Source organism: Protobothrops mucrosquamatus, unplaced genomic scaffold, assembly GCF_001527695.2.
Source record: "Protobothrops mucrosquamatus isolate PMUCROS unplaced genomic scaffold, P.Mucros_1.0 scaffold1126, whole genome shotgun sequence".
Classification (NCBI taxonomy): Eukaryota; Metazoa; Chordata; class Lepidosauria; order Squamata; family Viperidae; genus Protobothrops; species Protobothrops mucrosquamatus.
In genome coordinates this window covers 112,558-127,204 of record NW_015387344.1, presented here as the reverse complement: position 1 = coordinate 127,204, position 14,647 = coordinate 112,558, and the positions used below count along the sequence as shown (strand labels likewise).

The 14,647-nt window shown below is 37.8% G+C and overlaps 1 protein-coding gene across 1 annotated transcript; it reads right to left on the bottom strand.

Moving 5' to 3' along the window:
- Positions 1-1,158: 1,158 nt before the first annotated feature.
- LOC107291419 (cytochrome P450 2J2-like) lies at positions 1,159-13,499 on the bottom strand. The gene is made up of 9 exons (XM_015820414.2): positions 13,329-13,499; positions 12,079-12,241; positions 10,847-10,996; positions 8,076-8,236; positions 6,610-6,786; positions 4,489-4,630; positions 3,553-3,740; positions 2,925-3,066; positions 1,159-1,399 (listed from the first exon to the last, which is right to left on the bottom strand). The coding sequence occupies exons 1-9, from the start codon at positions 13,497-13,499 to the stop codon at positions 1,215-1,217; spliced, it is 1,479 nt and encodes a 492-aa protein (XP_015675900.2). The 3' UTR covers positions 1,159-1,214.
- Positions 13,500-14,647: the final 1,148 nt, after the last annotated feature.

The following is a 14,647-nucleotide window of genomic DNA, read 5'->3' as shown; positions in this document are numbered from 1 at the left end:
GTTGATTCAGAAAGAGAGCTCAGTGGAGGAAATAGATACACTAAAGATAGGGGGGGGGTAAAATTAATTACATTTGTTTGACTGGATTAAAACCCAAGGAAGTCAGTATTTTAGACCCATTGCTAGCCTTTGCTAAACTAGCTGAACAAATCTAATAATAAAAGCATACAAAGCAAGCCTCCAAATTATGAAATGCTGTAAAACTATATAAAAATCCGTGTACTCATCAAATCAATTTGTCAGCTGTCCCAGAACTGGATGCTGTTGCTGGTTCTGCTCATCAATAAACAAGAACCTTCTTTCTTAAGCAGTTAGCCTCCATTTTTTATTCCCAGCTTGGAATTGGACCTGATTTTTCTTTCAACAGTTCTAAGACCCAAACCCACAATCAGATAATGAGCATCCTCTGATGTTCCTTGAGCCACTGACACCAGCATTTAATGTCCGTGGCATTGGAGACACCTGTATGACTGCTCCCCATGGCCATTCTTCATTGATTATTCTGGATTGGCTAGTTTTCAAGCAGAACAGAATCCATTCCTGTTTGTCTGCTCTGGGTTTTGCTAGCCTGAAATTTGGAGCTGATCTGGAACTTCAGGATATATGAGTTTTGAGGCTGCAAAAGTCAATGGTGACCTCTAGATGGGAGCAAATCCTATGCTTTTGGGGAAGGTTGGAGAGAAAATGATTAGGCGGTAATCACAGAAAATGTAAGATATATTTGGATCCAGTCCAGGTTCAGTCCTAAGTATGGGGTACAAAACACATTGCTTGCTCTTGTGGATGTTCTGCCCTGGGATGTGGATGAATTGCACACCCTTTCTTCATCTTCTGTTAATTCTTTCACCAGCATTTCATATCTTCTAGCAGAGTATAACTTTGGAATATATATGAAGTTTGCTCTGGCTGCAGAACATAAAGTCCATAGGAGAAATTTATTAAAAATGAAAATAGATACTAAGACTAAATGGAAAGTAATATGTTTTATTGGCACCAAAAAGGAAACAAAGGTAAAGAGTAACAAGCTTCTTTCACATATTGTTCATACATAGCTTTCTGGTCTTTTGTTGACCTGGTTAGGTATGTTGTGTGAACCTAACCAATGGGTTCAAGACGTTTAAGTGTGGAATAAATGGAAGCAAAACATACATGAATAGGTATTTAGGAAACAGTAACATACTGAATTAGTGTTACGCTTTTTATGGTGTTTAAGTTTAAGAATGTGTGGGAATAGCACACAGTTTGTAAGGGTGTGGATGCATTGCCACGTTTACAATAGGGGCTTCATTGAGTTCTTTCACTCCTTCAGGCAACCGGAAGCTGAAGGCCCTCAACAGGCTGGTCAGAAAGATGAAGATCTCAACTCTTGCCAGCTGCTGTCCCACACATGCACGCTGACCTGAAGATGAGACAAAGCATAAAGGGAATAATAATCTGTTCTGCATAGTATATCCCCACCAGCAAGGAAATATGAAAAGATTTGGAACAGATTCCAAAGTAGATTCCATGTTGGAATCCTAGCATCTTCTAACAGATTCAATTTCTAGAGCTGCTTTCTTCCCTTTTCTTCTGTTTGTTGACAGTCTTCAGTGGGGACACCTTTCTATTTGGTCCCATCAGAGTAATTGCCACTGTGGCATTAGACTATCTTTGACTTCTTTTCCTCAGAAATTTTCATATTTATGGGCAGATTGTCAATTCAGGAATGGTCCAGGAGGTCAGTTTGGCCGTGATTGCCATGGATCTGTCCCAGCTATTATTGGGCTTTGATATTTTGTTTGTCTATGAGAAAGAACCAGCTTTGCATAACTCTTATTGCCATGGACAGATGTGGAGGCAATTCTGAAGGGGTAGAAATCAACTTCTCCAGAAATTGGAGAGGACCTTCTGCAGATCATATTCTGCAGGGATGAAGGGACACCAAAATACTGTGGTCAAGGTACCTGATAGATCTGGAAAGAATACATCAAAGGAATGTTATGTCTCATTTACTGTGAAGTCCTCTCTGATTTGTGAAATACAGAGATGGCTCAGTTTTAACAACACTATAAATTTCTTTTTACTAGTAAATGTCATGATTCCGACAGATGAAACTCTTCAAAAGAACTTTGAGGCATTGTTTACCTTAAAGAATCTTTATTTTGAGTAGCATAACATCAGCACTGCATAAGCGAAGCAAAAAACTGAATTCCCCTTCCCTGAGCACATAGTATCAAAGCACAATTCTCTCCTCCAATTAACAGTTATAAATCACATTCCCCAATTAGCTTGAAGCGTGGGCTTCATCTCCAGTTCTCCAGCCCGCCAATTCCTTATCAGTTGTGGTTACAATAACATTGTTTCTCATGCTAGGTTTGATGTTGCTATGTCTACCTGGACTCTCGTTCACATTCCCCCTCCCAGCATCATCTAACTCTATGATTATAGAGTTATCCTCAAAAAATGCAGGTAATCAAAGAAGCTATGATCTTACAGCTCCAGATGCATTTGGATAAAACTGACCATTCCACCTGGGGCTTTATCGGCCTATGACACTCAATCTATTTTGGTTCTCTGGGCAAATGAGCTATGCCAGAAACTTGAATTTGGGAGACCTAATTCTCCTTCCTCAGTTATTTTCAGTTTATTGACCATGTATCATTCTGGGCCATCAGTTGGAGTTGGGCTTTGAAGGCACAATGATTACAGTCTTTCCTATTGGAATATAACCAGATAGATATCCTCATAGATATACCCAGGTAGATATCCTCATAGATTACTATATGATTAGATCATTGATGCTGGGGCAGGTGAGCAAACTGTGGAAATTGACTGGCACCATAAAGAGTAAGTTGAATTGTGGGAGTTAGTTGCCCAAAAAACCCTCAGGAGTAGTGCTGGTGGAAATTTATTTGTTATAAGCTGCTTTGGGCTGATGGACGTACCTATTCCGAAGGGCAGAAACTCTTCCCGTTCAATGAACTTCCCATCCTTATCTAAAAAGTGATTTGGGTTGAATTCTTCAGGTGTCTCCCATTGTTCAGGATCAAAAAGAACAGAGTGCAGGTCTGGGAAAATAAAGCTTCCCTGTAAAAATAGAGATGACTAAACAGAGGAGTTTCATAAGGGAAACAGGCAAAATAGTTCAAATGAATAAAGCATTTGGTTTTAGCTTGCCTTTATGGACCCCTATTTGTTCATTTCCTAAACAGATTCTGAGAACTAGATTCTCCCCTCCCTTCTCTCCCCTTCCTTCCATTTAAACAGAGATCTGGGTGCATATTTATCACTTCAAGAAATGGACAAAGAAACATGGTCAGGCATGAATACAATTTGGAACTTAAGTTCAGCCTTAATCTCTTACCATCTTCCTAGGATAAATAGAAAACATTTAAGGTTGTAACTTTAAAATCTGATTTATGGATTTAAACCCATAATTCATCCTCCAAAAAGTTTGCTATTCTTGCCCATCCATTTCTGCATGACTACATTGGCAGTTCCTTATCCAAGTGCCGTATTTTGCTTTTCCTTTCATGTTGGATCAGTGGAATGCAGCCTGAATACATTTCTCACCTTTGGAATAAGGTAACCCCTCATCTTCACATCCTTTGTGCTTTGCCTGGGAACCCCAAATAGCAAGATATACTTTACACGCTGCATTTCATGAATCACGGCATTGGTGTAGGGCAGCTTCTTCCGATCCTGATAGGAAATTGACCCCGATAAGCCAAACACATCTTCAATCTCCTTCTGGACTTTCTCTAGAAAAAAAAAAAGGTGGAAATCGAAGCTGGGTTTCATTTTCTATTTTGCTTCACTTCATTATGATCATCGTCATCATCGTCATCATCATCATCATCATCATCATCATCATCATCATCATCATCATCATCATCATTATTATTTTCCAGTTTCAATCCTTGGTGATACTTTAAGAGGTGGAATAGCCATCCTTCTTTTGAGAATCATGAAGGAGTGCATATGTAAAATCTCTGACTCTTCTTCAGTCAAGTCAGTCTCCAGAATTCAATCCCAATCAATTTGGAAATCTGATTCCATTAAAAAAAAAATGTACCACCATTGTCTAGAAAATAATATGGATCCAATATTATTTCTCCTAACTTTTTATACTCTACTCTAATTGGGTCTTTTGTATGCAGTTTAGACTGAAACTAAGCACCAAAACTAAAAACCTTGGTAGATTTCTGCATTTACACTGGGTTAAATGTTTCAGATTTGTACTGATCTTTAGTTTTTAGTTCCTCACTCAATATTTTATTAAGGATATCAAAGAAGGATCTCCTTATGTAATGTCTATGCTTTCCTTTCATCCCGCTAAACTCGTGTTCATAATTTTTGGTTCAGGAATCCATATAGGAAAATTATTATGAAGAATAGATTCAGTTCATCATTCAATACCCTTTAATATTTCAAATACCTTCAAATAATTTCTCTGGGTTTTAGAACCTGAGATTGGCCCTTTGTTCCCACTGCGCAGATTTCGCTCACCTTGGATATCGGGATGATTTGTCAAGAGAAGGAGTGCCCACTTCAGAGTAGCAAAGCTTGTCTCTGTCCCAGCAGCAAAAAAATCAAAAATACACTGAGCCAGGTTCTCTTCATTGTAGGTAGACTTGGGATCATTCCTGCTCTGATGTTTAAAATGGAAAATGAAAATTACAATGAATTCTACGCAGCTTTCCTTGGGTCATTTTTTTTTCTGTTCTGGGTCAGAAAAATTCACAAACAAGATTGCCTGTGTGCATTCTAATGGAAAGAAATGCCATCTGGGAAAAAAATGTGGGCACTATTTTTCTTTGAATCACTTTGTGGTCCTGTTTCTTTTCTCTTCTTTGGAAGTATTAGAGCTTTTAACCATGTTTATGAAATACTGGATAAACTCTTTCAGGACTTTTTTTACTTCAACTTTTATTCTCCTATTAAGATACTGGGTTTGTTCAGCGGAAGATTGGCAGGTCACAAATAAAATATTTCACAGAACAAGAAAAGAAGCAGAATAGAATATTTTGTCTAAAGGATAAGAGCAGAAAAATCGTCTAAAGGATAAGAGCAGAAAAACAAAGGAAGAAAGCAACCTCAGTCTTTCCTCCCCTAAAATAACCTGCAGACAAAGCTTAAGGAAACTAAGTTCCATTCATAAAACAATGTCTACATTCTAAAATCGGACTTGGCTAAAGCAATCTCTAAATAGATGGCAGAATATACCAGGAGCTCAAACTAACTATGGAAACGAGATTAAATCAGTGATGGGCTGTCTGCTAAAATGAAGCAAGGCTATGACATGCACTTGAAAGAAAATTGGGATGCTTGTAATTGTGGAGTCTGTCTGGCAAGAACAAAAAATGTTTATTCACAGAGAATATGCACGTGTAACACTTGCATCCATTCTAGATGGTTAGAGGACAATGACAAAGAGTTAGACATCCTGCATACCTCAGGTAGAAGTTAGGAATAGGGATGTCCTGGAGCAAATACAATGTGTATGATATAACTCCTTGATAATTCATTAGCCAAGGTTTAGGAATAGGGATGACTAGAGACCAATAGGATGATGGTTAGATCATTACTAAAATGTTTATCAGATGATTAGTTTTATACATCCTACCTTATTCCACCTTCTGCCTTAGTGAAAATGTATAAAGCTTTCTTAATTCTATTGTTCAAGGTTCCATGACATTTTCTAGCCAGGACCCCTTTTCTTGGAGCGCTTCAATACAAGGAAACGATACCTGTACTTCATCTCTGGTGTTCTTCATAGGATTCGGCACAGGCTCAGACCCGAATTGGGGACAACATCAGGAAAACAAAACACTTGTTTTTCATTTTCCCTTTGCCCTTAAGGTGAGTCATGACCCCACATGCCACAATAGAAAATCTTGCAGTGACAATTAAAATATTATATCCAGCCTAAAGAACATAGAAAGAACACATTTTCACACAAATCCCAAAACAACAACTAGAAAAAACTCAGAAACATATAAAACCTAGCTAACTCATAACCCCAATTTCCAAGCTGCCCCAGAAATGTTTGCTGTTGTCACTGCCGTTACTGGGCCAATAAATCTCCTTTCCAACTGCAGCCTGCCACAATTTTTTCCTTTTCCTGGATTTCTCTACCGGCTTGGAATAAGACGTGGACCGGATTTAACCTCCAAGAGAAGCAACCTGAATTTACCATGAGCTATATTCAGAATGGAAGCTGAATGAAAAAGAAAAAAAAAATCTAGGAAGAAGGAAGACAGAATCAGTATTTCCTTCTATTTACCTACAGCAAGGAGTGTGACGATTCCTTTCTCATGTATTGAGCTACAATAAAACTATACCTGTTATGTCCTGGGCCTGCTGAGTCATTCAGCAGGTGAAGGAGGCTGCAGAGAGGCCCGGGCAGACCACGTGAATGCCTGAGACCAGACAGGCTGTCTCCCGCCTTTCGCGCATGCGCAAGGCGGGAGAAATGCCTTGCATTGATTGGCTGACACTGTCCCTGCAAAGGGGTATAAGAGCAATCCGCGCCATTTTGTTTTTGGTTCTGTTGTGAATGGAATAAAGACAAGACTGTTTGTTACTCCTGCTCGTCTCAATGCCTTTTACTTGAAAACAGAACAATACCTTTTCCATCTGAAGAAGATAGTAATCAGTGAAATCCTGTGGCTCGTGCAAAGACTGATATTCCTTGTGTTTCTCTATTTCCTGCTTTGCAAAGGTAAGGATCAAATCCACAGAAGCCAGGGCCTTCTTGTGAGGGCCTGGGAGGTAGTTCATTAACCATGGGAGCAAATAATATATCTAATAGAAAGAGGAGGAAAAATATTACCAACACTTTAAAACATGGTATCAGATCCCCAAAGCCCCCCTCCTAAAAATCCCAACTTCTACATAGCAGGTAATGTTAGAGGCAGGTTGATTATTATAAAGCTATTACAGAGTTGTTTTATTTTTTTAGTGGAGCCTTTTTAAATGTGTTTATCTGTGACAAGCAACTTGTGTGCCATGGTTCCGACAGATGAAACTTTTCTTCAAAGAACTTCGAGGCATTGTTTACATTAAAGAATCTTTATTAGAGAAGCATAGTGTCAGCACTAACATCATCAAAGCCAAAAACCGAATTCCCCTCCCCTGAGCACATAGTATCAAAGCACAATTCCCTCCTCCAACTAACAGTCATAAATCACATTCTCCAATGTAGTCATAAATCCAATTCTCCAATGCTTTCCCTGCAGTTCTCCAGCCCACCAATTCTTATCATCTCTTATTTCAATAACCTTGGTTCACGCACCAGGTCCAGTATGGTTATGTTTAGCTAAACTCTCATGCACATTCCTCCCCCCAGCATCATCTAACTCTGATTTTCCCAGTGTACTAGTTTGTGATATAGTATCATTGACTTAGCACTACAAGATAGTATTTTGGATCAAAAATGACTATCCCTTCGGGGCCTATCAATAGTTTGTCTAGTTGTTTTGGTGATTGCATGGGCAAAAAACATAGGGCACAATATAGAATTAGAAGATTGGGAAAGAATTTGGAACAAAAATTACACCATAACTAAATCTGCTGCATATAAGGAAAATCAGTATAAAATGCTATACCGCTGGCACTTAGCCCCAGCAAACTTGGTGAAAATGTACCCGAATCAAAGCCCAAAATGTTGGAAATGTAACCATCATCAAGGTACCTTCTTTCATGCTTGGTGGTCGTGTCCCGAAGTGAAAAAATACTGGACTAAGATACAAGGGTGGCTACACGAGCTAACAAAATGTCAAATAGAACTAAACCCGGAAACATTTCTCCTGGGAATACTTAAAAAAAAATGTGATAGGAAAATATTCTACACATATTAACTGTGGCAAGAATTATGTTCGCGCAATACTGGAAAGAACACAATATACCACCAGAGGGATTGATCATTCAGAAGATATATAAATGTGCCAAAATGGATAAACTCACTTCAGAACTAAAAGAAAAAGACGATTCAGAATTTTACACTGTTTGGGAAAAATGGTATAAATGGATAGATAATAGAAAACATAATTTGTTTGGGGGGCATTGTCTCTTTAGTAGAAAATATAACTCACCGTATGATAAAAGCCACCAGTGAAATTAAAAAAATAATTAAGAGCTTGAGTTAGTTTCTGGAAGTTTTCATCTTCAGGAGCAAACTGATGTCCACAATTCAAAGCACATATGACATTACAAACTGCATTTAGTACCAGAAGTGACGGGTCAAATGGCTGTCCTGCAAATGAAAGTATTTTATAGTGAATTCAGATTCTCCTGCTAACCTGTTAATATTAAAGAACAGGACTTTTAAGGTGATGTAATAGATTGTGAGAATGACCTTGGAAGACAGATAGGAGAAGAAGCACTGCCTAGGGAATGTTCAGGAGGCCACAACTGAATAACAGAAACTTTGAAAGGATCCCATCAACTTATCAGGCAGTAAAAAGAAACTGTGGGAGATTTGTACTTTCAAACTTGCAAGAGTCTGCTAACGTAGAAGTAGAGTCTGTTCATCTTGTTATGTCCCCTGTCTAATAAACTTGGGACACTGATGAAGGAAGAGAATTGGGAACTTTATCAGTTTTTAAAAATCAAATCAAATAGACTTCCGATTCCGGTACGCGGCGACGCCGGTTGCGTCTGGGGACTTGTCTCCAGCCCGGCCGGGTTTTCTTCGTTGGTAGACCCCCCACTGGGTCGAAAGTTGCCCTGGAGGGGCAACCACTGAGAAGGAGGCTTGCTGGTGGCTGTGGGAGAGCAGCAGCTTCTCCCGTGGCTCCAGCTATTTCCTTAGGGCCGACGGAGCAACAATCGTCCTGCAAGATGGCTGATCATCCTGCTGCACCAGCTGAAGTCACAATTACAGCTAAGCGATATTAGACCCACTGCGGAGGATCTGGGTGAGACCCCTTTAGTCCCTCTCTTTCCCTTACTTGGTCTTTTTTGCCTGAAAAAACTTGGGTTGGAATTATTTCCCTGTCTGGAAAGAGCGGCTTCTGTATGTGTGGGAAGAGAGGCGTTAAAACTTCTTAAAGACTATACTTTATTTTTACTCATTTTGGGATACAGAAAAAACACACACGCTTTTTTGAATTTTATTAAGAACTAATATTGGAAGAATATTTCTTTCTCCACTCTTTCCTTTAAAAGAGAGAAAAAAGGAAAAAAATGGTGTCTGGAAAAGTTTCTTTTTTATTTACTGAGGACATCTAGTGGTGAAAAATTAATATTGCAACTATTTCTTGGATAAAAACGTGACCTTCAAAATATTCCTGGAAGAGATAAGCTGGAGCAGCTGTGGGAACTGAGGGGGTGGACAATGTTTAACTATAGCCCTCATTAAAATAATAATAATAATAATAACAACAACAACAACAACAACAACAACAATAATAATAATAATAATAATAATAATAATAATAATAATAATAATAATAATAAAGAAAATACTTTCTTTGACTACTTTTAAAATGGAGAAACTCCACTCTCATTTAAATTGTAAGCTTATACTGGAAAAGATTTATGAGGTTTCTGAAGAAATATGTGCTATAAGGAAAAGGATTACTACAGAACGAAAAGTTGATGCCACCCGAAACTTTAAAACTGATCTTCAGACTACATCTGTTTATGCTATAAACCAAAATATACCAGAAGAGGAACTAAAGGAAATTAAAGAGGAATCCGTTACAATGAAAGAGATCACCACAGAACTAACAATCAGAAATTCTTCTTCAAATTTTAAAAGTGATGTTCAGAATACATCTGTCTACTCTACAAACCAAAATACACTACAAGATGACTTCATTGAAGATATAGAGGAGCTTATTTCATCCTACAAGCATCTTATCTATATTTGTGAGGACCAGAAAAAACAAAGATGGAAATTTGAAATCTAAACGACAGGAAGCTCATTACTGCCTCAAATAATATCACAAGCTACAAAGAGAGATTTACCGGTTGGAAGGGAAGCGTTGTTGTGGAAACCTGCCTGGCAGAAAAAAAAGCCCAGAATAAGACTGAAAAAAGAAATTTAAAATTATATATATTGGATATAAGGCATTTTAGAACTATGGACTGAGTTAAGGATTAGGTTTCGAAATAGAAATAAGAAAAAATGGGTGATTAATGTATGAAAAGTATTATATAATGGAATGAAGAAAAATGAAGAGATGTTTTAGATCGGGATTGAATTAATAGTTAATGGAATGTGATTTTAATAAGATGATGCGTTCGCTTTGATAATATGGATGATAGTAGGTTTGATAACTAATTGGATGAAAATAGACCCTTATCCAAGGGACTCAAATGATTTAAGGTTGTTATAACTTTGTTAAAAAAAATTGATGGATTGATGGATGAGATAAGTATAGGATAGATTAATGTTTATTTTAACTGGGAAAGATTTGTGGAAGAAATAAATAAGATCTATGATGAAATTAAAGAATTAGGACATATTTAGAAGAGATACCTGAACTGATAATGTGTGTATTTGAAGTTAAATTTGATTATGGTTTTGTAATTGCATAAAGATTTAAAACAGGTTTAGGATTAATAGAAATTTAAGGTAGAAATAGTTTAAATAGTTTAAATATATAAGCTATTTGAGGGAAATAAAGAGGGAGTATGGGGTGCATTGATTGAATTACTTATGTATGTTCTGTTTTTGGATTTTTAATTACCCCAGCCCCACGGTGTGTCTTGAGCACTTTGTAATAATTAAAAAAACCAATAAAATCTGTTTTTAAAAAATCAAATCAAATAAATATGTTTTTATTTGAAATAATCAGAATGAAAAATATTTCTGCACTCAGGGGCTTGAGCCATAATATTACTCCAAATCACAGACCTTTTTTTTGTCTAAAGATCTCCACCAATGTCTGAACTGTGCCTTCTATTTGATGCTCAATGCTTTTCTTCCCCAGGCCCAGCTTCCGCAGAGAAGTGATGGCAATGTGTCGCTGCTGTTTCCAGGTGTGGCCATTAGAAAGAAGAATTCCTGAGGGCATCAGCAGAGAGTGATAAATGATTCTTAAAAAAGGATTAGGATTAGTTATGCCAAACATCTCTTGGCTGGAAATACCAAACATTTGTAACATGCGGCCAATTTGTACGTTTCTGTCCATATTATTTTTTCTTTAAAAATATTTATTCATTATGGAATTCATATGGACATTGGGAGATATATGTGGCATGGGGACAGTGTTTGCCAACCTATATCTTATATAATGGAAAGCAAAAGCTTCTAAAATAATTGTTGAGTGCCAGGAAAATCAGGAGATCCAGACAGTTCAAATGGGTATAAAAAATTATTGTAAGCTTGAGCTCTCTACACGAATCTGAACTCCTAACAGCCAAGGAAAATTAGTGGGAGATAGAAGTAGAAAGAATTCAAGGTGGGCTTGACTTAGATCTCTTCTGAGCATGAAGGGACTCATGACTCATGAAGGGACTCACATGTTTGACCCCTCCCTTGGGCTCAGCTTGGTCATCTCCTACATTACCCATCCCTCCATCTTGCCCCTCTCCTGTACCATGTATTTTCTATGCTGTTTTCCTCTTCATGCATTGTCCTGCAAAGTCTGTTCTCATGGGAACTTGACAAGGGTGGAAGGGAGGCAGTCTCAAAGGAATCCTCCTCCCCCTCTTCTGAAGGAGCTAGTGAGTGGCAGTGACACTGACCAGTTTTCTTGGCGGTAGATACAGTAGCACCTCAAGTACGGGTGTAGGAGCTGATTAGTTTTTTCAGCTTCCCCATTTGTGGCAGGGTGGTGAGGTGAGGAGAAGTTGCCTTTGACATTTAGTAGGTGGAAAAGTGCTTTCCAAAATCTAGATTGGAATTGTGTGCCTCTGTCTGACACGAGTGCTGACAGCATGCCACGGTAATGAAAGACATGAACTAGAAAAAGTTGGGCTATGTCTTTGGCAAACACACACACACACACACACACATATTTCAGCACTTGGTGTTGAAAACCAAAATATGATGAAGTTGATTACAACAATTCTATGCATCATGTTACCACAAAATGGAAAAGTTTGATGATAACTTAGGTTCAATTTCTCACTATTTGCACTTACCCCTTTCTTTCCCTAAAATATCAAAGAAAGGATCATTTGGTCGATCAGCGAACTCTTCACGGAAGCTGGTCATTCCTTCTTTCACAGTTTTGAATCCAGACAGCACAACTGCAAGGTAAGGTCCAAGCCACATGGAGTGTACATTTCCATATCGTTTTACATGCTATCAAGTGAATCAAAGATGAGCTACATTACAATCAAATAAACAAATTATTTACATATGATTTGACACCTACAGTCTTTCCTAAAACCTAAATTTTAGCATGTTTCACTGTAGGTAATTCTCAACTCTTTAGAAACCTATTTTTTCTAAGATTCCTGCCAAGAACGTCTTATATTCTTTTCTTTATTTTCCTGGGATGTTCCTTTTCCTATGTTTCTGCTTGAAATCCACCATCTGCCATCTGTTTGTTCCCTTCCTCTGATGGGTTACAACCTGAATTAAGATTGACTACAAGAACAGCAGTATCTCCATACATACTATTGGGAAAGTAGTTTTTTAAAAAATGACCAACTTCCTTAAGAAATATGATGTATGCAAATATTATGAAGGAAAACTGTAAGTCAATAGTTGCCCAAAATAAAAAAGAATCTAGTAACCCCCTTTCAGACTATAGGGAGCCTTACAACATTCTCTGGAGAAAGAGGCCATCTTCAATAGAGGACAAATGCACCCTGGTGAACCTGCATTGCTCTTGGTGCTACCATTTACAGTTTGCTCACCAGGAGCCAGGAAAGTGTGACAGAGCCAATTTTTCTGGTTCCAGAGAAAGATAAAAAATCTGAAGTAAAGAATGTACTTGTGTTTCTTGGAAGACAGTCATGAACAACATTCCCAAGTCATAAATTGTTCTCCCCTCCCCCCCTCTTTTTGTTCTGCTCTGTGTAATTGTTGCTTGGAATTGCATTAGTTTAAGTAAAAGCCTGCTAGTACTTCCTTCCAAGGATACAATCTTGATGTTCATCTGTTATTCTAGGATCCCAAAATAATTTTACAGTTCAAAGTTCTAAAAATTCAGCCCCATTACTTCACATCCTGCTCTGTGAAATGTTGGTCAGCAGGTCTCCGCTTGGATATTCTTGCATAATGACAAAAATAACTAATCAAATGTAATCACTATTAATTAGATTAATTGTATTCCTCATTGTGTAAGAATATTTTAGACATGAATTTGTCCATACATTTGGTACAAAGAAAACAATTTAGAATTATCATATTTATTACTGGTTAATTATTTAGAATGAAATACCTTAAGGTAATAATCTTCATGAAGCCAAAACCCATCAGTCCACACGGTCCCAATGAGAGGTAGAGCCAAAGGACCAGGAGGCAAATGTCTTCGGGTCCAGAGTTGTTTCAGGAAGAACAGAATCAGCAGAGCAAGCAGCAAAACAAACAGGAATATCCCTATTGCTATCATTGTCCTGCTGGTTGTTTTCCTTTGATGCTCTCTAGTCGATCTGGAGGTGGTTGTTTCCTTTTAGCTGAAGTTTTTTGCTTTTCTTCCTGTTTTACATACTATGTTAATTGGAAACAAATAGCAACCTGTCTTTTGATTCTTTGTATACTGCTGGTATTTTGTCAGCAAGTTGCTATTATATTAAACAGGTTAATATAATCTGACCATGTGTTATTCAAATGGTAGAGGAGGAGATTTTTTTTTTCAAAACCACGGGCTGTGTAATCCAATATGTCCCTAAAGTAATACTATGCCAGAATTACTTAAAAACTACTTAAGAATCACGGTGTAGCACATGTTCATGAAATTTATCTGAATAAAAAGAAGATATCAATGCTGCTAACATCGGATGTTTCTGCATTGACAACAAATGGAGATGTAGCCATCTTTTACCTTTTGCTTTTAGAGTTAGATTATGCTGGGAGAGGGGATGTGAACATAATAACACTAGACCTAGTGTGAGAAGCAAGGTTATTGTAACCAGAGCTAATAAGGACTTGGCGGGCTGAAGAACTGGAAAGGGGGCCTGCGCTTCAAGTTAATTGGGGAATGTGATTTATGACTGTTAATTGAAGGAGGGAATTGTGCTTTGATACTATGTGCTCAGGGGAGGGGAATTCAGTTTTTGGCTTCGATTATGTTAGTGCCGATGTTGTGATTCTTGAATAAAGATTCTTTAAGGTAAACAATGCCTCAAAGTTCTTTGAAGAGTTTCATCTGTCGGAACCATGACAGGAGAATGTTTTGGATCACAAAAATATTATCTAGTGGTCCATTATTATGTTTCATACACACATTTGGAAGCCCATCATCAGGATATTATCATGGAAAAGAAAATTTCACTCAGTTTCCCTTGCCAATTATGAAATGTCTTAATGAGGGCATCACACTGTTTGAGAAATATCTCTAGATCTGTCCTGCCTCCAGTAGCTCTTCTTGGTTATGTGCTTAATCCAAATATTAAATTACAGGGAGAAAATGATAAGTACTTTCACAATACCTACTTGTCAATTATGTCATCAATCCAGCTGTCTAATCCAGGGACACATTGTTAAAGCGTTGGCAGGGAGAATTGCCCAACTCTGAATTATTATTAAACCCAATAGAAA